This window comes from Misgurnus anguillicaudatus, chromosome 3, assembly GCF_027580225.2.
Source record: "Misgurnus anguillicaudatus chromosome 3, ASM2758022v2, whole genome shotgun sequence".
Taxonomy (NCBI): domain Eukaryota; kingdom Metazoa; phylum Chordata; class Actinopteri; order Cypriniformes; family Cobitidae; genus Misgurnus; species Misgurnus anguillicaudatus.
The window spans coordinates 22711727-22739607 of NC_073339.2; the positions used below are offsets into that span (position 1 = coordinate 22711727).

A 27881-nucleotide genomic window follows, 5' to 3' on the forward strand; every position below is an offset into this window, starting at 1 on the left:
AGGTGCTCTAAACTCACCACAGATGGCTTTTTCCTTGCGTCCTCAGATTCCTCGTCCTCTTCCACCTCAATCTTCCTCACCAACAGTGATATTCCTGTTCCTTTACTAGGTGGCTCCTTCCACTCTCTTAACAGGTTCATGTGGTAAGTCTGCCTGGTCTTGCCCTTGTCCGGATGATGAACTTCATAAGTTACTGGCCCCATCTTGCGGATCACAGCATATGGTCCTTGCCATTTAGCCAGCAGCTTGCTTTTTGGAGTTGGTAATAAAAGTAATACCTTCTGACCCGGTTGAAACTGTCGTTGTCTGGCCGTTGTCTGTGTTTGGTCATACCATCTTATCTGTGCCTGTTGATTTTCTTGTAGGTTCTCTCTGGCTTGTTCTCTGTACTGCTCCAGACGATCTTGCATCTCTATTATTTACTGTATAATGCCTTTATCCTCCCTGTACCTGCCATCCATAAAGGAGCTTGAACGGTGAGAATCCCGTGGATGCCTGGGGGTACCTCTCGTTAAGCAAAGTCTTGTCCTGTGTCTGCAACAAACCTCCGCAGCATGTTCTTGAGGGTTTGGTTAAACCTCTCCATCAGGCTGTCTGTCTGCGGATGGTAGGGAGTTGTGCGGATGGCTGTGATGCCCAACTGCTTGTTCAGCTGCCCCATCAGTCGCAACGTGAAGTTGCATCAGTGAAGCAACAGTGTAAAGTGTTGGCCAATAAAACCGTGAGTGAATGCGAGCATACGGTTTCTGTTGACCAAGGTGAACTGCCCATGGAACAGTATGTGCAAGGTGTAGAACAAGAGGATGACAACAAGATGATACAATTAAACAGGTAACATCACCACTTTGCAAATATAACACTCCATTCAACACCACATACTTTTCATCACACAGATTTGGAGGTTTCCCACATTCAGCTTTAACAAATAAGGGTTTTAAGGATTTATCTTCCCCTTGAAGTTGTTCCCTGGGACCTTCCAGCATTAACTTCCAGCCCCTCCACAGAGGACTCTGAAGCTAGGGTACCCAGGTACTTTTCATTTTGCTGTTGTGACTTTCTAGGGCCTTTAGTCCCACCCTGCAACAGACTATTGTGTAAGACTGGCAGTGGCTGTAGACCTGCCCTGACTGGAGCCCTAGTAATTGCAGGACATGACACATTAATAGGGGCAGTGGTAACAGAATTAACTGAGTTCTTGATGGGTGGTTGCAAAAGTTCAAATAGCACTAGTAAGTCTCTTCCCAGAATCATATCTGCTAGTAAATGTTAAACTATGGCAACATTAAGCAAATACATTTCCTCTACCTCCCCCATTATCTCAGCTCTGGTATAATGCCTTACATTCCCATGCACACACTGAACAGCAGTAGTGTTCTCATAATTGACAGAATTTAAATAGCATGCTTTTAACGTTGATAGGAAATTCCAGTGTCCAAGAGTGCTTTCATTGCAAGTCCATTGACAGTCACATCATGTACATTCTGACCCTCCCCCACTGAGTCAAAATCACAATCCTCTTCTCTAAGAACATAACAAAACTCTGTAAGTTTTGCTTTCCGAGTGGGACACACCGCAGCTTTGTGGCCTGGCTGCTGACAGTAAAAACAAATCAAGTATTTAGTCATTGACTTCATGGACCCTGGGTGTTGTCAGATGGTTCAGCCGAACCCCTTTCAGATCTATAATTATGAAAACCACCGCGTACAGTACCTTTAACTCATTCACCGCCATTGACGAGTTATCTCGTCATTTATGAGTTCATATTTAACTAATAAATATGCCTTTTTGGACGAATTTCAAAGTGAAAGTGTAATACCGCTTTTATCCACCAGATGGCCCAAATCGAATTTATCAAAAACGGAAGTTAAAAAGATTTGATGGTTATTTTAACGGCCTTTATGTTTGATAGTCATTCTAAGTCTGATCTCTAACATAAATTCCTTTACAAAAACGCAATTTTTTAAGCTTTTTGCTCAAAATGTTGTATTTTTGAAGAGAAATATCCATATTTCAGGGGTTAAATTAAGTAGAAAAAGTAAATATATAATGAAACGTTTTTTCCCCATTTTGTTTGTTTGTTTGTTTGTTTATTGTTTGTTTGAAAGCAGAGGGTGTGTTCTTTAATTTAATATAATTTGTATGTTTATATATTTATAGAAAATGATTTTTCCTGCAAGGAATTTTGTGAAAATTTTGTTAAAATCACAAAAATGCAGGTGGGCAACTTTTCTCAAAAAGGCTGGCGGTGAATGAGTTAAGTGATTGATTACGAGGACCTCGGGCCACCTCCAGGTTTCGGCCAGACATTCGAATCGGCGAAGATAATTCTCAATATCTTCCCCCTGCTGGAAGCTTGGCATCTTTGGGTCAGCCCTTTGCATCGGTGCTGGACTGCTTGGAGAGTCTGGATCGTCGATTGGTCTGTGCCCCTTGAATCTCTTCCCGGGCAGTGTTGGTAGCTCCATTCGTAAGCTATCTGCATCCGACGAGGTCTCATCTGAACGAATCGCCTGCAAAATAGACTCACCAAGGCCTCCCGCAAATAGCGCTCCTCTTTCTGTTCTTGCGTGTCAAGGAAACTGCGCATTAGGGAGACCATTCCCTCCCCCACTGATGGTGGACTGGGCCTGGAGGAGCCTCTGGGAAGACTTGTCGCTCCTTCCTCACCCTTTGTAGGATCAGCTGAATTCCAGGCCTCCTGCTTACCTGATACTGCCTTCACTTGGGACCGTAACCCACCCTCGGTTTTTTTACCTCTTGGCGCAGTCTTGCGACTCACCATCCCACCGCTGCCACAAAATGTGATGGAGTCAAGCCTACCAGCTCGCTTTCTGAGAAACAATGTGAGTTCGTGAGGGATTGTAAAAATGATGGGGCACCCGCAGAAGCTCTTTTGTATAAGGTGGAAATTATTTAGAGAGCCAAAAGAGTTCTCCACAGTGAAGAATATATACATGTGCCGATCAAAATGACAAAAAAAAATCCAAAGAACCAAAGAAATAAAAAAAAATGTAGAAAAATTAATCCAACACTGACATATATATATCAGACATGAGGACTTGTGACTTGGTGACTTGGACTCGAGTCGACTATTTTTGTGACTTGTGACTTGACTTGACAAAATATAAAATACTTGAGACTTGACTCGGACTTGGAAGTTAAAGATTCAGGACTTGACTTGACTTAAGACACGATGACTTGAATGACTTGAGTGTTAATCACATCATGTTTTCAGTTTGAATATAAAATATATAAATTATTTAAAAAAAATAAAGTTGATCCAGCTGGATCAAATATCAACAAGTCAGCCGGAGGGGTACCGAGGGTCATCGCTTTCGGCTTCAACAAGATGGCAAAAGACGAACAGTGCGTTGCAAGACATGCAACATTAAAATCACAGGCAGCCAGACGACAACCTCCAATAACCCTCATCATACTGTGTTGGGGACAAATGTGGGCAACATAATTTTGATTTATTTTTAAAAAATACTTCCCTTGATCTGAGCGGTACAAAACTTGGCTACTTTTTCTAAGTTTGCCACCTGAACACACACACAGAAAAATGACTGGATTCTACAATGTTGGGGCGGTTCACATACTGCATGTTTTTTTTGCACGCTCAAGTTCGTTATTTCAAATGTACGCGCGTGAATGGAAGAAATTACAATTTTTTTTGATTCCATGATGTATTTTACTGAACATGAGTATTTACAATGCAAATCCAAATTATTGTAATTTACTGATAATTACTTGCTGTATATCTTGTCTTTTCACTTTATTAAGATCAGATTCTGCAGGTAAAATTACAATAATAAGGTGACTTAACTTGGACATGACTTGACCTACTACAGGACTTGACTTGACATAGCCTGTGACTCGACTTGACTTGACTTGCCCAAGAAAAAAATACTTGGGACTTACTTGAGACTTGAAGGTTCAGACTTGAGACTTACTTGAGACTTGCACATGTGTGACTTGGTCCCATCTCTGATTTCTCTAATGTGACTTCTTCACACAATAGCATCGCATACTGCTCTCAAAAATGAATATAAAGTTGAATCATCACCACTTGAAAGAGCTTAAACAAAAAAATTTAAACCACCATGACAATATATATTTTTTCAGAATTGTATTACACTATTAACAGGGAAAAACAAATGTAATTTATTTAAATGTTCTATTCTGGAATACTTCAGTGCCCGGTTGCATGAAAGTCCTTAAGCTAAGAAATCCCTTAGATAAAATAAAAAATGGATTGCAAGAAAAAATCTAAGTATTCACTTAGGGAACTATAAGGGGCCGATCACATCAAACGTGTTTATGGGAGTTGCAGGCGCCTTTGAATGATTTTCTATGGTGTTACGTTATGGTGACAGAAGTTTGCAGTAATTTGGAACAACCAGACTGCACTTACTCGCCTTCTGCATGTTTGTGCACCTCTTACCTTATTAAAGTTTCTGCTTATATGACAGTTAATAGCAAAAGAGCACTAACACTTCAATATTCAATATTTGATTGACAAGACAGCTGACCAAAAAAAAAAAAAAAACATTTCCAAGCATTTAAAACGTGTTTGGTGTGATTATCCCCAAAGGCTGTCAATAAATATTTACCCTTAAGTGTTAAAGTATTACCTTAAGTTATGATATGCATTGCAACAAAGTCCTTAGTACCCATTTTACCTTAAAAACTTAAAGGAATAGTCTACTCATTTTCAACATTAAACTATGTTATTACCTTAACTAAGAAGAGTTGATACATCCCTCTATCATCTGTGTGCGTGCACGTAAGCGCCGGAGCGCGCTGCAACAACTTCGATAGCATTTAGCTTAGCCCCATTCATTCAATGGTATCAAACAGAGATAAAGTTAGAAGTGACCAAACACATCAACGTTTTTCCTATTTAAGACGAGTAGTTATACGAGCAAGTTTGGTGGTACAAAATAAAACGTAGCGCTTTTCTAAGTAGATTTGGAAGAGGAACTGTGTTTTATGGCGTGGTGGCACTTTTGGGAGTACTTCGACTCGGCGCAGTAACACCCTCCCTCTCCCATTATGAGAGGGAGAAGGGGAGCGGACTTTTCAGGCGAGTTTTATTTTGTACCACCAAACTTGGTCGTATAACTACTCGTCTTAAATAGGAAAAACGTTGATGTGTTTGGTCACTTCTAACTTTATCTCTGATTGGTACCATTGAATGAATGGGGCTAAGCTAAATGCCATCGAAGTGTTGCAGGCACACAGATGATAGAGGGATGTATCAACAATTCCTAGTCAAGGCAACAACATAGTTCAATATTGAAAATGAGTAGACTATTCCTTTAAGGGACTATAACAGGTCCCCTAATGTCACACGCAATAGCTGATTTTAACCCGCCCAGATTTTGCTTAGCTTAGCACAAAGTCTGGAAGTGAATGGCTCCAGCTAGCAAACTGCTCCCAATAAGTGACAAAATAACGCGAACATTTTCCTATTTATGTGTTGTGATTTGTATAGTCACATTGTGTACAAATAAAAAGGTGATATGAGACTCAGCCATCTTTTAACAGTATATATACTGAGAACTATATTCTCAGGAGGCAAAGCGCTGCAACTTGGGCGAAATGATTTTCTCGCAGCACCCCTGGTGAAGCCCCTGGTGAGGAGCAGAGAGTTTGGTCAGAGTTGTGCAAATCACTCCGCCCATGTAGCAGTGCTTTGTCTTCTGAGAATATAGTTCCCAGTATGTATTCTGTTAAAAGATCGCTATGTCTCATATGACCTTGTTATTTGTACATGGTGTGACTATACAAATCACAACACATAAATAGGAAAATGTTCGCGTTATTTTGCCACTTATTGGGAGCAGTTTGCTAGCTGGAGCCATTCACTTCCAGATATTGTGCTAAGCTAGGCTAGCGGGGGATGCGTCAGACAGAGTTACACCACGCACAGAGATGAGAAAGGTATGTATGGACTTATCTAACTCTGGGGGATACGGTGAATAAGCTAAATTCCCAAAATCTGGGCGTGTTCCTTTAAGAAAAGTACCAACGCGCATTTCTAACGATCTAAATAATCCCTTAGAGAAAAGTGATGAGCATTTCTTAGGAGAACACTGGTTTGATCATAAGGCAATCCAAAGTGCTTCAAGTTTTTATTACTTTGAGGCTTCATATATGCAGTACTTTACCGTCTGTTTATTTGTGACGTTTCATTGTACACAAATCTGCTGTCTTTTAAAGCTGCGTGCGTTAATTTGTTTATGCTGTGAGGTTTTGTAACTATAGCAACCACTTCTCCATTGCCGTGTTTCGGCAGAGACTACCGTAAAATATATAGTATAAACACTTAGGTAAGGGTGACTCTTAAGAAATTTGTTGGTTGCACTTTATTTTACAGTACGTGTATTTACCTTGTACATAAATGGTAAATAAGTTGTACTTACCGACAAATGTGGGGTACTTACTTTTAGGTATCTACATGGTAATTAATTGGTATCATTACTGTACTTACCAGTAGTACATACTTAGTAGTTATTATGTAACTCTAGGTAAGTACTGGGTAATAACATATACATACTTATAGTGTAGGTACTGTAACTAACGAGAAACATAACTGTACTTACAAATAAATGTACAATATAAGCATTTAGTATTTACATGCAAGTTAGGGTAAATGACAGGTATTTATAGTGTACATATATGATAACTAATATCAAACACTACTGTACTTACAAATTGTATTTACATGATAAGTGTGTGGTACCTGTAGGCCAGTGTAAGTTAATGAAAGGCACATATGGTGTATCCCAGACAGCACGTTCAGTCTTACCGACGTTGGCAATTGGAGGGCACCAGCGGCAAAGTGTCGGTTGGGGTTTTTCCCCTGCACACAGAATAAAAGTAGGTGGGTAAACGATCGGCGCGATGAGTCTGCAGCCCATTACTCTCCGGAGATCGGCTGAGGAACCGTGAGCAACCTTTTTGCCGATCGCGTTTTTTTTCTTCACTAGATCTACGCAGTTGTTGGACCACATCAAGCCGACAGTGTAAGCGCGAAGGTATGTTGATTAAATATAATTGTGGAAATGTTTTCGATAAACGAATGACAGAAATTGGCGTTGGAGGCAACGTTACATGTTTTTAAACTTGGTTTGTTGTTATAACTGTTGACTTGGGGTGCGTTTCCCAAAACCCCTGGTTAGTTATTATTAATATGTTCGCGTATTCAATATTTTTCAGTGAGTTATTTTAGACAGTATTTTAGACGTGAGGGGATCGTTCGGTAAACAGCCAGGTAAACGGTCATAAATTGACGGACTGTCTTTTGTCTACACAAAAATGACATCTGTAATTTTATAATATCAACCCCTTACACTCTAAGTGCATTTTTAATGATTTTGTCTAACTGACATGCTTAAAATTAAAGGCAGCTCTTGTTGTGCGTTTTTATGGTAACGTTAAAAGACCTGTCAATCAAAGAGCTTAGTTTAGTACAAGTGCACAGCCACTGTAGACAGTCATACAAAGTGGTTATGAAGTAATAAAGTGATAGTAAGTAAGTGTTTTTGGACATACACCTATTCATAAAATAGAGCCTTTAATTAACCTTTGCAATTTAAGCAAAATAAAATATGTCTTTTCTGTTTTTTTCACTCAGGTAAATATGATGAAGGCATGGCTTGGTGGCCTCCAGACCGCATTTCGGCCACGGAAGTATTGTTGTTCCCCAGTGGTTCTAACCTGTTAGCAACTCAGAAAGTTTATTAAAATGGGTTCCCAGCATCAAAATGTCTGGTTGTTGCGTTTGGTTGCACTTATAATATACTAATATACGTATATATGTATCTGGCAACTTTATGTTTGGCCATCTGCTAACGTCTTCTATCCACTCCACTATAGTACACGGATCTGGTAGATTTGTTGAAAAAGTCGATGAGTCAACTGTGTGCGCATACGTTGCCACATCATCATTGTGTACAAAGACTAAAAGGGTCTATAAAGACTCATACAAAATACTCCAAAGTTTTTTCAAGAGGACATCACCCAACCCATCTAAAGGATGGAAACAATACTCTTGTTGAATACTACATGAGACAAGTAAGAGTGGGGGGCTATGGTGTTCTGATGTTACTCATTGTACTTTCTATGTTCGATGTGATCAATATGAAAACTAATCTTTGTAAAAACTTTTCATTTACAGACCATCGTGACTTAGATCACCATCAACACCATCATCATCCCCTGCATCGTGCCCTTCATCAGACACCCAAAATGCACCACAAACATCACTGGCGAAAAAGAAGAAAACGCACAACAAACCTTCCAAAACACCCTCCTACCTATGGCTGGAAACAACATAACAGCTGGCAAGTTGAATAACTATTTTGACCTTAAAGGCTTATATTTTTTATCTTATTCACTGTATCCCCATAGTTAGATAAGTGCATACATACCCCTTTCATCTCTGTGCGTGCCGTAACTCTGTCTGACGCACCCACCGCTAGCTTAGCTTTGCACAATGACTTGAAGTAAATGGCTCCAGCTAGCATGCTGCTCCCAATAAGTGACAAAATAATGCCAACTTTTTCCTATTTATATGTTGTGATTTGTATAGTCACAACATGTACAAATAACAAGGTCATGTGAGACACAGCCATCTATTAATCATATACATACAGGGAACTATATTCTCAGAAGGCAAAGCACGGCTACTTGTGTGGAGTGATTTGCTAGCAGCACCTGAGAAACCCCCGGTGAGGAGCAGAGAGTTCGGTCAGAGTTGTGCAATTACTCCGCCCAAGTAGCAAGTGCTTCACCTTCTGAGAATATAGTTCCCAGTATGTATTAAAAGATGGCTGTTTCATGACCTTGTTGTTTGTACACGGTGTGACTAAACAAATCACAACACATAAATAGGAAAATGTTGCCGTTATTTTGTCACTTATTGGGAGCAGCATGCTAGCTGGAGCCATTTACTTTTTTTAAGTCTTTATGCTCAGATAGTCTAGCGGTGGGTGCGTCAGAATGAGTTATGGCACGCACAGAGATGAAAGGGGTATGTATGCACTTATCTAACTCTGGGGGTTACTGTGAATGAGCTAAAAACCCTCAAAAGTCGGCGTTCCTTTAAGTTTCCATATGTCCATTAGAAAATTAAAGGGATAGTTCACCCAAAAATGAAAAATAATGTAATTAATGACTCATCCTCATGTCGTTCCAAACTCGTAAGACCTCAGTTTATTTTCGGAACACAGTTTAAGATGTTTTATGTTTAGTCCGAGAGCTTTCTGACCCTCCATTGAAAATCTATGCACGGTATACTGTCCATGTCCAGAAAAATAATAAAAACATCATCAAAGTTGCCATTTGACATCAATGGGTCAGTTAGAATGTGTTGAAGCATCCAAAATACATCTTGGTCCAAAAATGACGAATTTATTCAGCATTGTCTTCTCTTCCATGTCTGTTGTGTAGCGCATGTGTCTGACTAAAGTCTTGTGACTCAGATGGCGTGTTATCCTCAGATATGTTTGTGAATTTTTTTTCACATTTACAGCATTTGTCTCCCTCAGACTGTAAACGAAGCTCGGGCGCACCAAAACAAAAGCGGGGACGCACCTAATAACACATCAGCCACGTCGTACGTCAGCTGCGTCACTGCAGTCATGTGACTTTAGTCTCATACTTGTTATTATGCCTGATAAGAATTTGTAATCTTTGTGTTTAAACATTTTTCGAATTTTAATCCTTGTTTTTAAATGGCCATGACAGTGACAAAAAGGAAGCAGCCTTCTCTAGCCCACCCAAGTTTCCATCAAAGGAGCAAGCCTAGTAAGACATTTTATGTGTATAATGCTGCACTTCTCATACAGCGAATATCAGATGTAGATATCTAAGGTGCAAATTTTATGGTTGATGTGCCTTTTTGATCATCTTTCTGTTGTAACCTTTTTTAATCTTCTTGAAGTGTCAGTAAGAAGAAAGCTGGCTAACCCTCCCACCCCTTGTTTAACTCCTCCAGCCCATCCCACATCATTGTAGAGTGAAGGTAAGTGTACCCTATATAGAAAAATGCATCAGGTCCCTAAACTCAAGCAGACACAATGTACTCCACAGGTCCACAGCACATACCATAGTTTGATGTTCCATAGATATGATTTTTGAGTTTATATTAGTAGTGTGATCAGTAAACCAAGGTTTTCTGTCTTTCCAAGAGACTGCGGTTAATATTCAGAAAGAGGCGCAGAGAACTGAAGGCTTTCCTGACTGTAAGCCATTTAAAACGCAGACCATGAAAACACTGACAAGTGTGTGTAGTAATGTGTGGCAATTACTCAGCCCACTGACATTAGTTTATTTAATTGTGATAAACTTGACTTACTGTTCACTCCAATAATTTAGTTTTTCTGTATTTTCTAGTGACACCAAATAATAACGAAGGCCTGTGTGCTTTGCAGCAGCCCCCACGTCACCCTCTTCCAGGGCTCCGTCAGAGGACTAACGATAGTAAGATATTTTACATGTAATGAATGATACTGCACTTTTTACTCAGAACATCATACTGAGGTAGTAAAAGAATACATTTCAGAATAATTCAATAGCAAATGAATTAGGGCCAGATTTTAAAATCAAGCTGGATCTGGGCCATTTGTGTTTTTCCATTTAAGTGATTACATCAGTGAATGAGGACCTTCTTCGTACTGTTGTTCGCCAGTTGTTCTAACGTGTTAGCAACTCAGAAAGTTTATTAAAACGGTTTCCCAGCATCAAAATGTCTGGTTGTTGCGTTTGTTTGTACTAATATAATATACTAATATACGTATATATGAAGAGTTTGGTTCCAAAACTCAATAAATGCCATTTTCGAAAAAAATGAGTTACTGACAGAATCAGTATTATATCAGGTCAGTAATAAAAAGTAAATTCTTAATTTTACGCAAAATCCAATATACGCCGTGTTATTCTGTAAACTTTTCTCCCTTTTTTCCCAAAATGCAATAAACGCCACTCCTCCTTTTCTACAGAATGCCATAAATCCGCTCCACAGATTGAGTACACAGGATTCTAGTTTTCCTCATCTACTTTGTACTTCGTGATCAACAAACAAACAAAAACAAAATAATACTTTAATAGCATTGATAAACCTGTGATGGTTTTCTGTGACGGGAAAGAAACGTAAGCCATCAACATCTAATAATTTACGCAAGAGACACTCGGGAGACGGGTGCTTGTTTGCCCGGGCCGACAGCATCAAGTCTCTGTCATGCTAACACATTGACCCCAGCGAATCTTATGAAAAACTTTCCTTAATTTTACTCAAAGTCAACGAAAATCGAGCAGGACCAAAACATTTTACAGCTGATCGCTGTGAAAAACGTTAAGCGACAACGTCAAGTATAACCGCATCAATGACTGTGTTCTTAATATGACAAAGTAAGTGTTTTGATCAATGCCATTAATGTTTATTTTTTTTATTAGTGTATACCACTAGTCAACTAAATGAAAAACATGGCAAAGATGAATGCACATTTATAAAGGCTATTGATTCAATAGATTTATAGCATTTTGAATAAAAACTTTTTTGTGGAAAAAACAATCAGTTTTTATAATAATCTTTGAAAATCAAGTTATGGATTTGAATTCTTTATGTTTTTATAACCTAAAGATGCTATGTGAAAGTTTGTAACAGAAAATAGTGGTTTTCATCTTGTCACTTTCTTGGTATAGAAAACACGTTTTTACCGAAATTTGTCAAAATGGATTTATTGTGTTTTGGAACCAAACTCTTCATATGTATCTGGCCACTTTATATTTGGTCATCTTCTAACATCTTCAATCCACTCCACTATAGTACACGGATCTGGTAGATGTGTTGAAAAAGTTGATAAGTCAACTTTTTAAAATATCTTTCTCTGTCTGTGTTACTTCACTGCTAATTCTTGCCATACTCCCGTTGCCAAACTGCTCGTGCATACGTTGCCACGTCACCATTGTGTACAAACAGTATATGGGTCTATTGGGTCTTTAAACTTGTGGCTGTAAGCGCACTTGAAAAGGTTGAGAGCAAAAAGCCTACATACTGTTTAGCAGTTTCACAATCTAATTTTATCATTTCATAGTGACAACCGTTAAAGGAATAGTCTACTCATTTTCAATATTAAAATATGTTATTACCTTAACTAAGAATTGTTGATACATCCCTCTATCATCTGTGTGCGTGCACGTAAGCGCTGGAGCGCGCTGCGACGCTTCGATAGCATTTAGCTCCAGCGCTTACGTGCACGCACACAGATGATAGAGGGATGTATCAACAATTCTTAGTTAAGGTAATAACATATTTTAATATTGAAAATGAGTAGACTATTCCTTTAATTGGCAGCAGGAAGATGAATATGAAGGGCTGGGCTCTCCTGAACATAAGCTGTTTAGCATGCAGATCAAGAAAACACTGAGACAGCGCACACACAGCACAGTCCTACATAAAATGGGGAATGACAAAAATGACAGAAAAAGTTTGAGAACCACTGCTGTGGGGTCACTTGTTTAGCTCTGTTAGTTGGACCTGGGTGTTGCTGTTCTTTATGTAACGGGACTTTTTCTGTATTTCCTAGTGCCACAAGATGATTGGCAGCAAGACACACCCAGTGATGAAGGGATGTGCTCTCCTTAAATCACAGCCTATTCATCAGGTACTCCTGAGTAAGTCCTACAATGTGTTGACACAACATGATTTTATTTTTTGCAAAATACTTTTCTGAATTGTCTTTTTAGAAACCATCCACGAAGATATATAGACTTTTGTACTGTCTTATTTTTTTCTGTTGCTTTATTATTACATTTTTTAGGTGCTGTGTTAAGAAATCCTGCCTACAAAGTTCCACTGAGGCTGATATAAAGATGACTGTGAGAAACTGGCTGCGGCTGTCTGAGCAGAGACAGGAATGGGGGCGGCAAAGGCGGGACAAGCAAGCATCTTAAGTGAAATAATTGATTGGACTGATTCTGGAGTATGACTTATTCTGGAGGGAATTTCTTATTTTTGTTGCAGTTTGCTATGGGACGGTTTCAAGGACAGGGATTAGACTAGTTCTAGACTAAAATAAATGTAAGAGCTGTCCAAACTGAAAACAACTTGCACTGACATATCATAAAATACATCAGTGTCTTTTGTGATGCTTCAAAATGCACACAAGTAATGTTTTTATTAAGACATGTTATTAAAACTGGTTATATTTCAGAATTAAACTAAGGCCTAGTCCCGGTTTAAGATAATCCCTGTCCGGGAAACCACCCCAAAGTGTAATTTGTGGAGTGTTAAAATAAATGAAACTGCCTTTGCAAAAACAAAGTAAAAAAAAATTCCAGATGCCCTTCTGTTTTGTTATTTCTCCTGGAAAACTCACTGATTAGGGGTGGAACGGTACACACAAGTCCCGGTTCGGTTCGTACCTCGGTTCAGGCTTCACGGTTCGATTCACTTTCGGTACAATGGAGGAAAAAAGCAAAACAAAAATGAAGAAGCCATTTTTTTTTAAGCTAATCTTAAAAACATAGGTGTCCTTATCAGTGTTATTTTGAGATGTCATGAATATGAACTGAAATGCATTTAACATACTATCTCGTATTACAAAAATACCACTTTAAGTAATCTTGTACTCATCTTTCATACAAATAGGGTTTCAAATGTATTACAAGTGTTACCTAAATACATTTTTAAATTACATTTTTGGCCTTATTTCATATTAATGTACTAAAGAACAAAAAATAGGCTTGTAGGATGAATTAATAGGTGTGTACGACTTCACGAGGCGCTGCAAGAAACGACAAGTGGATGACGTCAGAGTAACGCCAGAGCGATTTGAAATCAGCCTCCTCCGCAAGATTTCTCGCGGTACTCTGACGCTGATGGCGCTGCGTAAAGTTTAGCACACTTAAAAAACTGAAAGCAGCCGAACTTGACAGAACTGCCCTGCGTATGCCTGTTGTATATAGCAGGACAATTTATCTCCTACTTCTCAGCGTGAGAAATACAAAGTGTGGCATTTGAACTGACTGAAATGCGTGTTTGTCAAGGTGAATGCGTGAGACTTGAGAGCCCTGATTAGATGTATTTCCACTCACATACCTAACAACTGCTGAACAACGCCGACGCACAGTCCTCGTCTTTTCCACCACTCTCTCGCCTGTACTACTGTAACTGACTGGAAAAGTGAAGTTTTGCCAAACTTGCGATCTTAAAGAGGCCGGCGGATGCTCACCACCATTTGCCATACTCGCTGTCGCTGCTATTTCACTCACTGGACCATGAACCTGACAAAAAACTGCAGAGTGCCAGAATGTAGACGGTCTCTGATAGAGCGCATACATAGGCGGAGCTCGGCTGCATGATCGGCGCCAATCAGAGCTTCAGAGCTAAAGCGGAGCAGCAGATTAGCTGTCCATAAAGAACCCGCGGATCTAACAGTAGTTCCGCATTACATTAATTATTTTGCACGCAAGTTTTTTTTAATTTTCATACCTTGTATTCTCCGTTTAAATTCATGCACCGAACCGTGACCCCCGTACCGATTCGGTTCGAAACGAATACATGTATTGTTCCACCCCTATCACTGATCCATTTTTTTCTGTTAGACTGACATTTACCAGGTTGTCATATTGTGTATGAAATACACCCTACACATAACAATCACTTACTTTCAATTTAAACTTTTTTTTGTCATAAAACCTGGCAACTCAAAAGGAAGCGGCTGCAGACTGCGCAGCAACGGACGGAGTCTTGCATGCAAGTGGGCTAGTTGCCTACTTCTCAACTAGCTCTTGTCAAATTGTTAGGGAAGAAATTTTATGATTAACACAACATAAACTGTTATTGAGTGTTGATTGTTGTTGATACACAATATGAAACGAGTTAGCCTGCAGGGGTCTCCAACATTGTGAGCAAGGGCTACAACAATATGGATAAAACAATCTGGAGGGCTACTTTTTTATTTATTCTACTCAAAACTTTTTTGTTTTACTTACTGATTTTATTTTATTTTACTTTTTGATATGTTTTAGTATTGTTTAACATGTTAACATATGTAAACCAAGCCAAGTTAATATAAAACATATGTATGTAATAAATAAATATTACAATTGAGACTAATAGAATGTGCTGGCACCATGGAGACCCCTGGCCTAAACAAATCAATTATATAACGGTGGGATCCTAACGCCTCGCTCCCTTTAACACTGGAACAGCTGCTTTATAAGCATGCTGTGACGTTTACAGCGATGCAGCCGAAAATCAGCTGTGTTCAATGGGAGAGCGAAGCGGATCGCGCCGCATATAGGTCATAATAATTAGGGCGGGTTTACGTTGGCTCACGGTCGGCGATCATTCTAATGCCACCATCTTCCCGATATCTTGCCTATTAGCTACCGATCTCCATAAGACATCTCACCGAGGCACTTTATGTCGGGCAAGAACATGCGCCCCAACGTCGGTAAGAGCTAATTTGCTGTCTGGGATGTATACTGTAACTAACGAGAAACACTAGTGTATTTACAAATTGTATATACACGATAAGTGTGTGGTACCTGCAGGCAAGTGTAAGTTATACTTATACCACTATACCTGCTCCCCTATACAGACTCCTTCCAGGGGATCAACAAGGATGAGGCTGTTGGCGTCTATCAATCATGTTCCACCCCTATCACTGATCCATTTTTTTCTGTTAGACTGACATTTACCAGGTTGTCATATTGTGTATGAAATACACCCTACACATAACAATCACTTACTTTCAATTTAAACTTTTTTTTGTCATAAAACCTGGCAACTCAAAAGGAAGCGGCTGCAGACTGCGCAGCAACGGACGGAGTCTTGCATGCAAGTGGGCTAGTTGCCTACTTCTCAACTAGCTCTTGTCAAATTGTTAGGGAAGAAATTTTATGATTAACACAACATAAACTGTTATTGAGTGTTGATTGTTGTTGATACACAATATGAAACGAGTTAGCCTGCAGGGGTCTCCAACATTGTGAGCAAGGGCTACAACAATATGGATAAAACAATCTGGAGGGCTACTTTTTTATTTATTCTACTCAAAACTTTTTTGTTTTACTTACTGATTTTATTTTATTTTACTTTTTGATATGTTTTAGTATTGTTTAACATGTTAACATATGTAAACCAAGCCAAGTTAATATAAAACATATGTATGTAATAAATAAATATTACAATTGAGACTAATAGAATGTGCTGGCACCATGGAGACCCCTGGCCTAAACAAATCAATTATATAACGGTGGGATCCTAACGCCTCGCTCCCTTTAACACTGGAACAGCTGCTTTATAAGCATGCTGTGACGTTTACAGCGATGCAGCCGAAAATCAGCTGTGTTCAATGGGAGAGCGAAGCGGATCGCGCCGCATATAGGTCATAATAATTAGGGCGGGTTTACGTTGGCTCACGGTCGGCGATCATTCTAATGCCACCATCTTCCCGATATCTTGCCTATTAGCTACCGATCTCCATAATACATCTCACCGAGGGACTTTATGTCGGGCAAGTACATGCGCCCCAACGTCGGTAAGAGCTAATTTGCTGTCTGGGATGTATACTGTAACTAACGAGAAACACTAGTGTATTTACAAATTGTATATACACGATAAGTGTGTGGTACCTGCAGGCAAGTGTAAGTTATACTTATACCACTATACCTGCTCCCCTATACAGACTCCTTCCAGGGGATCAACAAGGATGAGGCTGTTGGCGTCTATCAATCAGGATTCACAATTTAACACACTTTAACACATTATTATGATACCCGCACAGATGTTAGGCAAGATACTGAAAAATGTAAAATGTTTTTAGATGGGTCAGATTGTATATCTTTCTTTTGGCGTGTTGAAATATAATTTTAAGTCATTGTTTTTGTTTTATTAATTATTAGCATATGTATCTGTTCACCTAAATATGAAAGAAACAAGGAAGGTAATTGAAACTAATAACTGGCTTTTCTACCTTTGTTTCATTGGGTGAGTTGGTGACCTTTTGTTCACAATTGAATCTTAGGGCAAAGGTGTGAACCTTTTTTTATCTTTATGATGAACAAGTGGTCTCAGTGAGGCTATCATGTTCACATGCTCAAAGGGGGATGATCTGTGATGCGTTTACAGCTGCCCGTTCTTGTCTTACTGTAACCTTTCTTTCATGTTAATGTTGTAATCTAATGACATTGTTTCCATCTAAAGGGACTGCTCTCTTCGAATGGCTTTAAATGTAATGCATATATACTATAAAACAGACTTAGTTAATGCAGCGCCCAGGCTCTATGTTCTGATTGGAAGACTTACGCTCATCACTATCTGCAATAAAGGCTACTGCTCGAGGAAATCCAAGTCTCCTGATTTTCGCTAAAAAAGGTTTTCAACAGGTGTTACATTAACCCCATTCACACAGACCTTTGGTCCCAGAAAATACCTGTAAAATTGCCAGACAAGCTTCTGTGTGAACGCAAACACGTTCTGTAAATCTGAAAGAGGACCTAGTAAGATACACAGAAAACCCTCTGTGTGAACAAGAAGTTAAAACAATGCTCTGTGCGTCATCACAACAAAAGTTATGGTTCAGCTCTTTAAAATGAGAGATTTATATGCAGATCAACGACGAGAAATGTCCAAACTAGACTAAAGCAGTTATCAGGAAATGATCAATGAGACGCATAATCAATGCTGGGCGTGAGGACGCATGTGTCATGGCAACATGAAGTTGGTTCAACTCTTGAAATGAGGGATTTACATGCAGATCAACATTCACGCCGAGAAATGTCAGCAAACTGGACTGACATCAGATATCAGGTAAGTTAGCTCGTCACTTACCGCACTCAGGGGCGGATTTAGTGATTTGGGGGCCCAAGGCAAATCCATGTATTGTGGCCCCAATCTATGCCCCCTTTACTATATACATATACTGTATATCGTCGCTGCCCCATGAAACTCACGTATGTCCAAAACGGTTACTTTTCAGAAAGTGAAAAAAACACTGTATATCAAAAGCAGTTGAATGTAGCGTTGTCATACGGCATATTTACATGTAACCATATTCTTGCCAGTGTAATGATATAATCCACATTTGACCAAAATTGAGTTTAAATGGACATGCGTGCATATTTTACAGTAACTGTGATCGATACGCGTTCTTCCGATCATTAATTAGAATGGCCAAGTCGCGTTTCGTATTGACAGATTAATACGCTCAGTTCATTAAATAGCCTACGTCTTAGTTAAATACGCTTACTTTATTTAATATTAATTATACATTTATTAAATGTCCTTGCAAACTTTGAAGGGATAATGAATCAATACACTGACATGGTAATACTAAGCAGCAGGGGCGTCAGTTTGTGTTGAAAAGTGGTGGGGACAAAAGATCAGATCAAAACATTACTGCAGGACAGGAAAAATATTGAATAACGGCGCATCAAAAATGGGCATAGCGTAGGCTAGTCAACAACAAGAAAATACTCAGCATAAAACCCTCAACAATGTCGACTGCACACATGTAACAGTTCCTGCAACACCAGCTCAACCGAACAGTGCCAAAGCACCATACCGTAGAAAAGAGCAGCGCTTTTAGTCAATAATTACAATGAATTTCATTACACATGTACAAGAAAACACACCATAAGCATACAAGTCACTCCTAGATGTTCGTCTGGCGTCCGGGGGAAACGTTTACCTCGATGAAGGAAAGTCATAGTCATGTTTATTCGGCTATATCCAGTGCTGTATGGAGAGATATATGTGTCTTTATTACATGCGAGAAATTAAATAATCTAAGAGAAAAAAAATATTTGAAAGAAAAAGTTATCACACTGATAGCAAAGAAGCATTTCATGAGAAAAAAAATAGAATATTTGAGAGAAAAAGTTTTCATACCAATAGCAAAAAATTATAATATTCGAGACTAAAAAAAGTTTTGAGAGAAAGTATTTTCTCATGATAGAACATAAAAAATATAAATTTGAAATTTTTAAAATTATTTCTGAGAAAAAAAATTCTCAAGTATATATTTTTTGCTATTAGTGTGAAAACATTTTCACTAAAAAAATAAAGTGTTTCTCTCAAAACGCTTTTCTTTGCTCTTAACACAATTTCTTGCTCTCGTATCAGGATTTTGCTTTCTCTGTGAAAACTGTGTCTCTGTTTCTCTGTGTCATGTGCGGGGCCACATTTCTATTGGCCAGTCAGGTGAGCATCGTCCTGTCTTGGCCACCAGTTGTGTGATTGCAGTACCAGTTTTAGCCACAAGTTTTGTGATTGCAATACCAATTTTGGCCACAATCCTACATACTGTTCCTTTAAAGCAGTGGTTCTCAATCCTGGTCCTGGAGCCCCACTGCTCTGCATGTTTTGTATGTCTCTCTTATCTGACAGACAATGAGATCTCTTCTAATGAGCTGATGATTTGAATCAGCTGTGTTAAACAGGGGAGGCATGCAGAATGTGCGGAGCGGTGGGGCTCCGGGACCAGGATTGAGAACCACTGCTTTAAAGGAACAGTATGTAAGACATTTATATCAATTAATCATAAAATGGCCCTGATATGTCACTAGACATTAAGAAATCATTTTCATTTCAAATACTTATATCACTGAAAACAGTTGTCTGGCCAGGATATTGTCATTTAAAATGTGGAGTTGCAGCCCTCAACTGTTTATGTTGTCATTTTGTGTATTGGCCACCAGTTGTCTGATTGCAGTACCAGTTTTAGCCACAAGTTTTGTGATTGCAATACCAGTTTTGGCCACAATCCTACATACTGTTCCTTTAAATATAAAATGTTTCTGGTTGCAACTTTTTATTAAAAGGTTTGTTTTATCAAATTCACCATCTAATTCACTTCATTCGCAATTCTATGGCAAGCAGTAGGTGTCCAGCTTGATGGCTCCGTCTTCAGCTCCTCCCTCGACTGCAAGCGGCAAACCTCACCCATCGGTCAGCACAGTGCCGGATGATCTCGAACACACCTAATATGCTAATATACGTGATGATAATATACGTCATGTGCTTATTTGAGTTTATAATAAACAAAAATGCCCGCGTCATCCCAACAAGATATATCGTTCAGCTCCTCAAAACGGGGGTTTTAAATGCATATTAATAATCACGATGAGAAATGTCTGAAAACTGGATTAAAGTAGAGATCATGGAGCTCGTCAAATATCCACTCTGAAACTAAGATCATTCACCAGCATAGACCCATGGAAAGAACCTATATGTGGATATATGTGCATATATGAAACCTATATGCAGCTTATATGCACATATATGCTGCATATATACAGCATATATGCACATATATAAAAATATTTATGCGCATATATGAAACATATATGCAGCTAATATGCACATATATACAGCACATATACAGCATATGTGCACATATATAATGATATATATGCACATATATGAAACCTATATGCAGCTAATATGCACATATATGCTGCACATATACAGCATATATGCCCATATATGATAATATATATGCTGCATATATGCAAAATTGAGGTGCATATGTCACGGTAGGAAATCCACTGTTTCCTCCGTGTCATGTGTGTGTATGTTTGTTTACTCACCTCTGCCATGTGCTCATTAGAGCGATCCAGCTCACCTGTGTGTTGATTGTCTCGCTCCAGCTGTTCATCATTACATCACCTCCATAAATACTCACCTGACTTTCTGTTCCTCGCCAGATCCTCACTTTGTGTTGGCTCCCGTGTTGTTTGGTTGTTCCGTGTTAGTTGGATTACGTATTTCAGTTGGATGTGTATTGTCGTCGTCTTCGTGTGGATGTTCCCGTGTTCAGCCTGGATTTCACCACTGCTCACCATTCCACCTACGTCGCACTCAATACCATCCTCACCAACTTCCACTGTAGTCTTCGCCACCATTGCCAACAACACCGGACTGTGTTACTTCCGCATTGACTCTGAATACTCTCTCTGTGTTTACATTTAATAAAGATTGTGTTTAATTCACCTGCATTTGCTTCCGCTCATTACGTGTCATTACAGAAGAATCTGGCCAACATGGAAGCAGCAGGAGAACAACCCATATCCGCGTTGGAAGAGTTTCTCCAGCGATCTTTGGCTCGGATGGATCACCAGGATAAGACCATTGAAGATATGCGGAAGGCCTTCCATGCAATGGTGGCGAAAGTGTCCGAGCTCTCCCATCGATCTCCTCACACCACGCTACCCACTGCGCCACCCACGCCGCCCGCACCATCTTCACCTCCAGGGGGTAGCTTCTCTCCAGAACCCCGGTTACCGATTCCAGAGAAGTACTCCGGTGAGCCTAACTATTGCCGTACATTTTTATCACACTGCTCTCTTCATTTCGCCCAATAGCCCCGGTCATTCTTTCTTGAGGAAACGAAGGTGAGATCGTCACGGCGGAGTTACCTACATCTCTCAACGGGCTGGTGGATTTGGCGATCCGGGTCGACGCTCGACTATCCATTGCTGCCCGTAGGAAGTCTTCGCCACATCCCAGCAGCGTACAGAGCTTTCCCATCTCTCCAGCGAAGTCTACGCCGGCGGTCTCTCAGATCCAGAGTCCATGCAGGTGGGTCGAGCTCGGTTACCCCGGGAGGAGAGGAATCGGCGGAGATCCCTGGGACTATGCATGTACTGTGGTGAGCCGGGTCATCAGTGTCAGAGGTGCCCGGTAAAAGACCAAGCCCGGTAGTAAGACGGAGGCTACTTTTGGGGCGGGATCTCTGCTAACAAGACCTCGACAACATCTACTCTCCTTCCGGTGAGGCTACGGTGGTCCACTAAGTCTCACGCTGGTTACGCACTTCTGGATTCCGGGGCGGAGGGCAATTTCATCGACAGCTCACTTGCACGTAAGCTCCAGATACCCTTCATTCCACTCACTCACCAGATTGTGCCCTTTGCCCTCAACGGACATCAGCTTCCCACTATCAAGCACACAACCGCACCCATCACACTTATCACCTCTGGCAACCACACTGAGAGGATCTCCTTTTTTATCACTGACACTTCTCTCTCCCCCATTGTTCTCGGACATCCTTGGCTCCATTCCCATAATCCCAAGATTGACTGGAAACTAGGTTCTGTTACTAGCTGGAGCGAGGAGTATCATAAGTCCTGTCTTGTCTCTGCCTGTTTAACTGTTTCTGAGTCTGTGTTTCAGGGGGAAGCAGTGGATTTGTCTAACGGGCCCGCGGAGTACCACGACCTGAAGGAGGTGTTCAGTAAGTCTCTGGTAGATTCTCTCCGTCCGCATCGTCCCTATGACTGTGCTATAGATTTATTGCCAGGTACGTTTCCGCCTAAGGGCAAGTTATACTCTCTGTCTGTTCCAGAGATGGAGGCCATGGAGAAATATATTTCTGATTCTCTGGCAACGGGGTTCATTCGTCCTTCCTCTTCTCCAGCGGGGGCGGGGTTCTTTTTTGTGGGTAAGAAGGACGGATCCTTGCGACCTTGTATTGACTATCGAGGGTTGAACAACGTTACAGTAAAGAATACCTATCCTTTGCCGTTAATGTCTTCTGCCTTCGAGAGGTTGCAGGGAGCGTCCGTCTTCACTAAATTGGACTTATGTAATGCTTATCATTTGGTCCGTATTAGGGAGGGAGATGAATGGAAGACTGCATTTAACACCCCTAGAGGCCATTTTGAGTATTGAGCATTTTGAGTCATGCCTTTCGGGCTAACGAACTCGCCGGCAGTCTTCCAAGCACTCGTAAATGACGTGTTGCGAGACATGGTAGATCAGTTCATATATGTTTACCTGGATGACATATTGATTTTTTCTTCGTCTCTCCAGGAACATTTGCAACACGTACAATGAGTGCTTCTGCGGTTGCTAAAGAATGGGCTTTTTGTCAAGGCGGCAAATGCGTTTTTCATGCACAGTCTGTTTCTTTCCTAGGACACATAATTTCGACTGAGGGTGTTCGCATGGATCCTGAAAAGGTTAAGGCTGTGGTAGATTGGCCATCCCCAGAGTCTCGCAAGGCCCTGCAGAGATTTCTAGGGTTCGCCAATTTTTACCGGCGTTTTATTCGCAATTTCAGCCAACTAGTCTCTGACCGCCTTGACTTCCCCTAGTTTGACGTTCAGGTGGTCAGACGCAGCTGAGGCTGCGTTTGCCAAACTGAAAAGCTGCTTCGTTTCAGCTCCCATTCTTGTTACCCCTGATCGCTCACGTCAATTCATAGTGGAGGTCGATGCGTCAGAGGTGGGGGTAGGAGCAGTGCTTTCCCAGCGTGCATCCTCAGACGGAAAGGTTCATCCTTGCGCATATTTTTCTCACCGTTTATCTCCTGCGGAAGTTAACTATGACATTGGCAATCGAGAGTTGTTGGCAGTCAAGCTAGCACTGGAGGAATGGCGTCACTGGCTTGAAGGGTCAGGTGTACCTTTCATTGTCTGGACGGACCATAAAAATCTCGAATGCATTAGAACCGCCAAAAGACTTAACTCCAGGCAGGCTCGGTGGGCACTTTTTTCGGACGTTTCGATTTTACACTCTCTTACCGGCCGGGTTCCAAAAACATCAAACCCGATGCTTTATCCCGTCTTTTTGAGCGTTCCGATCGCACTGCTACTCCCGAGCCCATTTTACCGGAGACTATCATTATCTCCGCGCTCAGATGGGAGGTCGAATCGAAGGTTTTGACAGCCTTAGAAGGGGTAACGCCCCCGGCTCGGTGCCCACCGAATCGATTATTTGTGCCGGAGAAGTTACGATCTGACGTCCTCCAGTGGGGCCCTTCTTCCAGTGTTGCTTGTCACCCAGGGGTTAGTAGAACTAGGTTCCTAGTCAAGCAACAATTTTGGTGGCCTGGTATGGCTCGTGACGTTCACGACTTTTCTTGGCTTGTTCGCTTTGCGCCACTGGTAAGACTTCCAATCGACCTCCGGATGGGTTACTCTTACCGTTGTCTGTCCCTTCGAGACCCTGGTCCCACATATTGCTAGATTTCATTATCGCCCTCCCACCCTCTAAGGGTAATACAGTGATTTTAACCGTAGTGGACCGGTTCTCGAAGGCGACTCATTTCATTCCCTTGCCCAAATTACCATCAGCCAAGGAAACAGTGGTAGCTGTCATTGATCACGTCTTCCGTATACATGGCCTCCCGACAGACGTGGTTTCTGACAGGGGTCCCCAATTTGTGTCCAAATTTTGGGGAGAGTTTTGTAAATTGCTAGGAGCGACTGTTAGTCTTTCGTCCGGGTTCCATCCCCAGAGCAATGGTCAAACCGAGCGAGCCAATCAGGATGTCGAAAGGGTGTTGCGATGTTTGGCTTCCAAGAATCCTTCGTCCTGGTGTCAGCAACTCTCAATTGTGGAGTACGCACACAATTCTCTGCCAGTGTCATCTACGGGCATGTCTCCATTTAAGTGTAGCTTTGGGTACCAACCACCTAATTTTGTCAGTACGGAATCCGAGGTGTCGGTCCCCTCCGCACACGCACTAGTCCAGAGGTGTCACCGTACCTGGACCAGAGCTCGTAGAGCTCTGCTCCGGACAAGGTCGCGCACCAAGGCCAAGGCCGATCGCCACCGATCGAAGCCTCCCCGTTACGTTGTCGGTCAAAGAGTGTGGCTTTCAACCCAGAATATTCCGATGCTTTCCGTTTCCAATAAGCTTGCTCCCAAATTTATTGGCCCGTTTTCGCACTCAATACCATCATCACCAACTTCCACCGTAGTCTTCGCCACCATTGCCAACAACAACACCGGACTGTGTTACTTCCGCATTGACTCTAAATAATCTCTCTGTGTTTACATTTAATAAACATTGTGTTTAATTCACCTGCATTTGCTTCCGCTCATTACGTGTCATTACAGCATATATGTGCATATACAGGCCATATAGGTCTCCTGTATTGCTTCTTTATATCCACATATGAGCCCTATAAGTTATGTCTCCTATAAAGCAGGATCTGGTCATTTTGTAGCTCATATCTCACTTTGGCAAATGTCATACATGCCCAGCTCATATTTTCTATTATCAAGGCAATAACTAAGAACTAACAAAAACTAAGAACTTATGTATGTGCAAACACATGAAATTTGTGTCACATGTAATTGGCATTTTATGGAATTTATACACTATGAAAGGATGTGTTAATCCTATTTAACACACTATGTGTCATTCCATCTTGATTTTGAGTTTAAATAAAGAAAAGGGACAAGATGTGTTAAAACAACACAAAGTGTGTTGTCACAAAAATAACACAGAGTTGTGTTAAGTTAAGGACAACACATTAGATGTGTTATTTTAACACATTCGTTTTAAGAGTGTATGGCAATTACAGGGAGAAAAGTTATGATGTCTGCACGTTTAAAACATTTACAAGGTCTATCTAGGACATGTATAACAAAATGGTTTACAATTTAACAGCTACTGTTTCAAGTTTTTTAACAGTGACAGTAGCGCAGATGGTAGAGCGAGTTGTCTAATGATCCGAAGGTTGGGTGTTCGAATCCCAGCAGTGTCCCATGGGATTCTATTTTTTTTGTGATCGGAAGGTTGGATGTTTGAATCCTGGCTCCTGCAGGTGCAGACTGTCATTGGTTGGACCTTTATTTATGTTTAATTTATTAACAGCTACAGATTTTAATAATTTTACCAATATATAGGTTAACATATATGTGCATATATGTACATATATGTACATATAATATAGGAAAACGGACAATTTTATATATGTCACATATATGTAAAACCTATATCAAAACCTATATTGAAACATATATGTTTATATATGTTTTTTCCATGTGGGGAACGGTGTGTCACGCGCTCCTTTATAATCTTATAAACAAAAATGGACGCAAGTGGTTTTTGGAGAGAGAAATAATAAATACTGTAATATGCAAACTTCAGACACTACGTAGAAGAAAGTGCAGGACTTTACAGGTCATGTGTCTTTCCGGGACCTTGCAGGTTGCGGCAAATCATGCAGTGTGAATGAACAAAAAAGCGAACGATCCCGGAAAAATCCGCAGTGCCTTTTTCATGTATTTTCTGGAATGTCTGTGTGAAAAGGGCTATAAATAAAACCTAACTGAATTGAATTAACTACAAATGCAGATCTGCTTGGTATATATCTGATCTAAACTTTATAACCAAGTTTTTATACAGTAAGACAATTTGTGATTGTGATTATTGTTTATTGATTGTCACCAAAATGAGGGTATTCAAATGAAGTCCTTCTTCCTCTGGAAACTGTCATTTAATGGCTGACACAACACATGCAGGTAAGGGCTTCCTGATGTGCCTGCGCAGAATGCCATAGGCCCAGCAGAAAACTTGCCTATGCTTTGTAGTGGTATTGTGTGGAGATGGGGACAAAATATCAATATTGATTAATTGAATATTGACAAGTGTTATCAAAAAGTGGGACTTATTCATTAATATTGTTATAATATTCAAATCTTTAATTTACTATTCAATTATACATACAGGTATTAAATAAATTGGTAATAGGAATAAATTATCTCTGCCCTAAACATACTCATTTCTCCTGGCCTGTAGCAGATATGGGTTCAGACAGCTCTCCTCTCCTGTGGTGATGAGAACCAGCTGTATCACGTAACATAATGGACCGATATTAACAAGTATGACATTACGTCTGATAAACGCTTAAGTTAAGTATCAATACTATCTTTGCTATTGCATGATATTTGATTATAATCTGTACTATTTTGTGATCTGAGCACTGTGTTACATCTCGTTAGCTAGTGTATCTATAAACACTGGTCTCTCACTAAGACATCTGTCCTGTTCTCCTCACACAACCTCAGTTTGTCTCCTCTGACCATTCTGTTTAATCCTGACCTGTCCCTGCACTCTTGGCTGCATAGCAAACTTATAATTGTATGGCTGTGGTTCATCATACGAGTTAAAATAAACATTTAATATTTCCTCAGCGTCTGAAATGCCATTGCGATTCATTGTTTTCCTACTGATTGAATAGACTCCCTCTAGTTGTGTCACTTCCAATTTGGCGTTTTTTTAGAGACTTCAGAAACCTTACTAGAGTATTTATAATTATATTTTAAAGTTTAAAGTCTAGTTCCTACATTATTTTTCTATACTTTGAGCGACTGGGTGGATTAACCTCAAATTTGCTCTTTAACCTCATAGAAATAACCTCAAGAGAGCAGTTCACACCAGACATCCAACAAAACTATATAAGTTTAAGCAGTTTTGTAAAGGAGAATGGGCAACAATTCCTTCTGAACGATGTGCAGGTCTGATTCAGAACTACTAAAAGTGTTTGCTTGAAGTAATTGCTGCCAAATGAGGTTCAACAAGCTATTCAATCCAAGGGACTGATAAACCAGTTGTCCTCACTTTCTTTCTTTTTTTTCATTCTTTACGCCATTCCAGCATCTATGGCTATATTCATGGCGAGAACCAGTTAATCAATACACAAGTTGATCCACACAAGTTAATCCATACACAGGTTAGGGAAGGGACGGGGCAATGGGAGGAAAACCGGAGTACCCGAAGTAAACCCAAGCTGACACAGATAGAGCATGCAAACTCCACACAGAAAAGCCACCTGAAGAGTTGTCACATTCATAATGGACTTACTATTGTTCGCAATTGATACCTTTGATACCAATTATATGGAAAAAACACATGCAGTGAAAAAAGTAAAAAAAAAGTAAAAAAAAACAGCTTTCCAGACATCTACTGACTGTTGTTATCCTGAATTAACATTTATTAATTGAAAAAAAAAAAACATTTCAGTTAAACATGTCAGAAGCACTCACTCAGGCTCAATGAAACATGTCATCCGCTGGCAGCATTATTTCTAGCCAAAAAAATTCCCCGTTTTTTTTTACTGTG

The 27881-nt window shown here is 40.3% G+C and overlaps 1 protein-coding gene and 1 long non-coding RNA gene across 11 annotated transcripts in view; one reads left to right on the top strand and one right to left on the bottom strand.

The window, feature by feature from the left end:
* Nucleotides 1-27881, bottom strand: part of klf12a (Kruppel like factor 12a) — a 209246-nt gene that overhangs the window by 86220 nt on the left and 95145 nt on the right. For 3 of the 7 annotated variants that reach the window (XM_055205167.2, XM_055205166.2, XM_073863162.1), the window contains one exon: nt 6749-6868. The exons of 3 other annotated variants lie outside the window; for them this stretch is intronic. In XM_055205167.2, coding sequence (XP_055061142.2) covers nt 6749-6868 — 120 coding nt within the window. Of the gene's footprint in view, nt 1-17; nt 4512-6748; nt 6869-27881 lie in introns of those variants that run through there. One more of the 7 variants, XM_055205163.2, reaches the window with a different exon arrangement.
* LOC129444466 (uncharacterized) lies at nt 7487-13273 on the top strand. 4 transcript variants are annotated; one of them, XR_008644441.2, is made up of 8 exons: nt 7487-8082; nt 8186-8351; nt 9757-9816; nt 9959-10033; nt 10200-10253; nt 10405-10491; nt 12597-12684; nt 12831-13245. It is a non-coding gene; the product is annotated as an uncharacterized lncRNA (long non-coding RNA). The 4 variants fall into 4 exon arrangements; XR_012367775.1 differs by having other exon boundaries at nt 7489-8082; nt 9953-10033; nt 10200-10294; nt 12831-13273; XR_008644440.2 differs by having other exon boundaries at nt 7495-8082; nt 9953-10033; nt 12831-13237.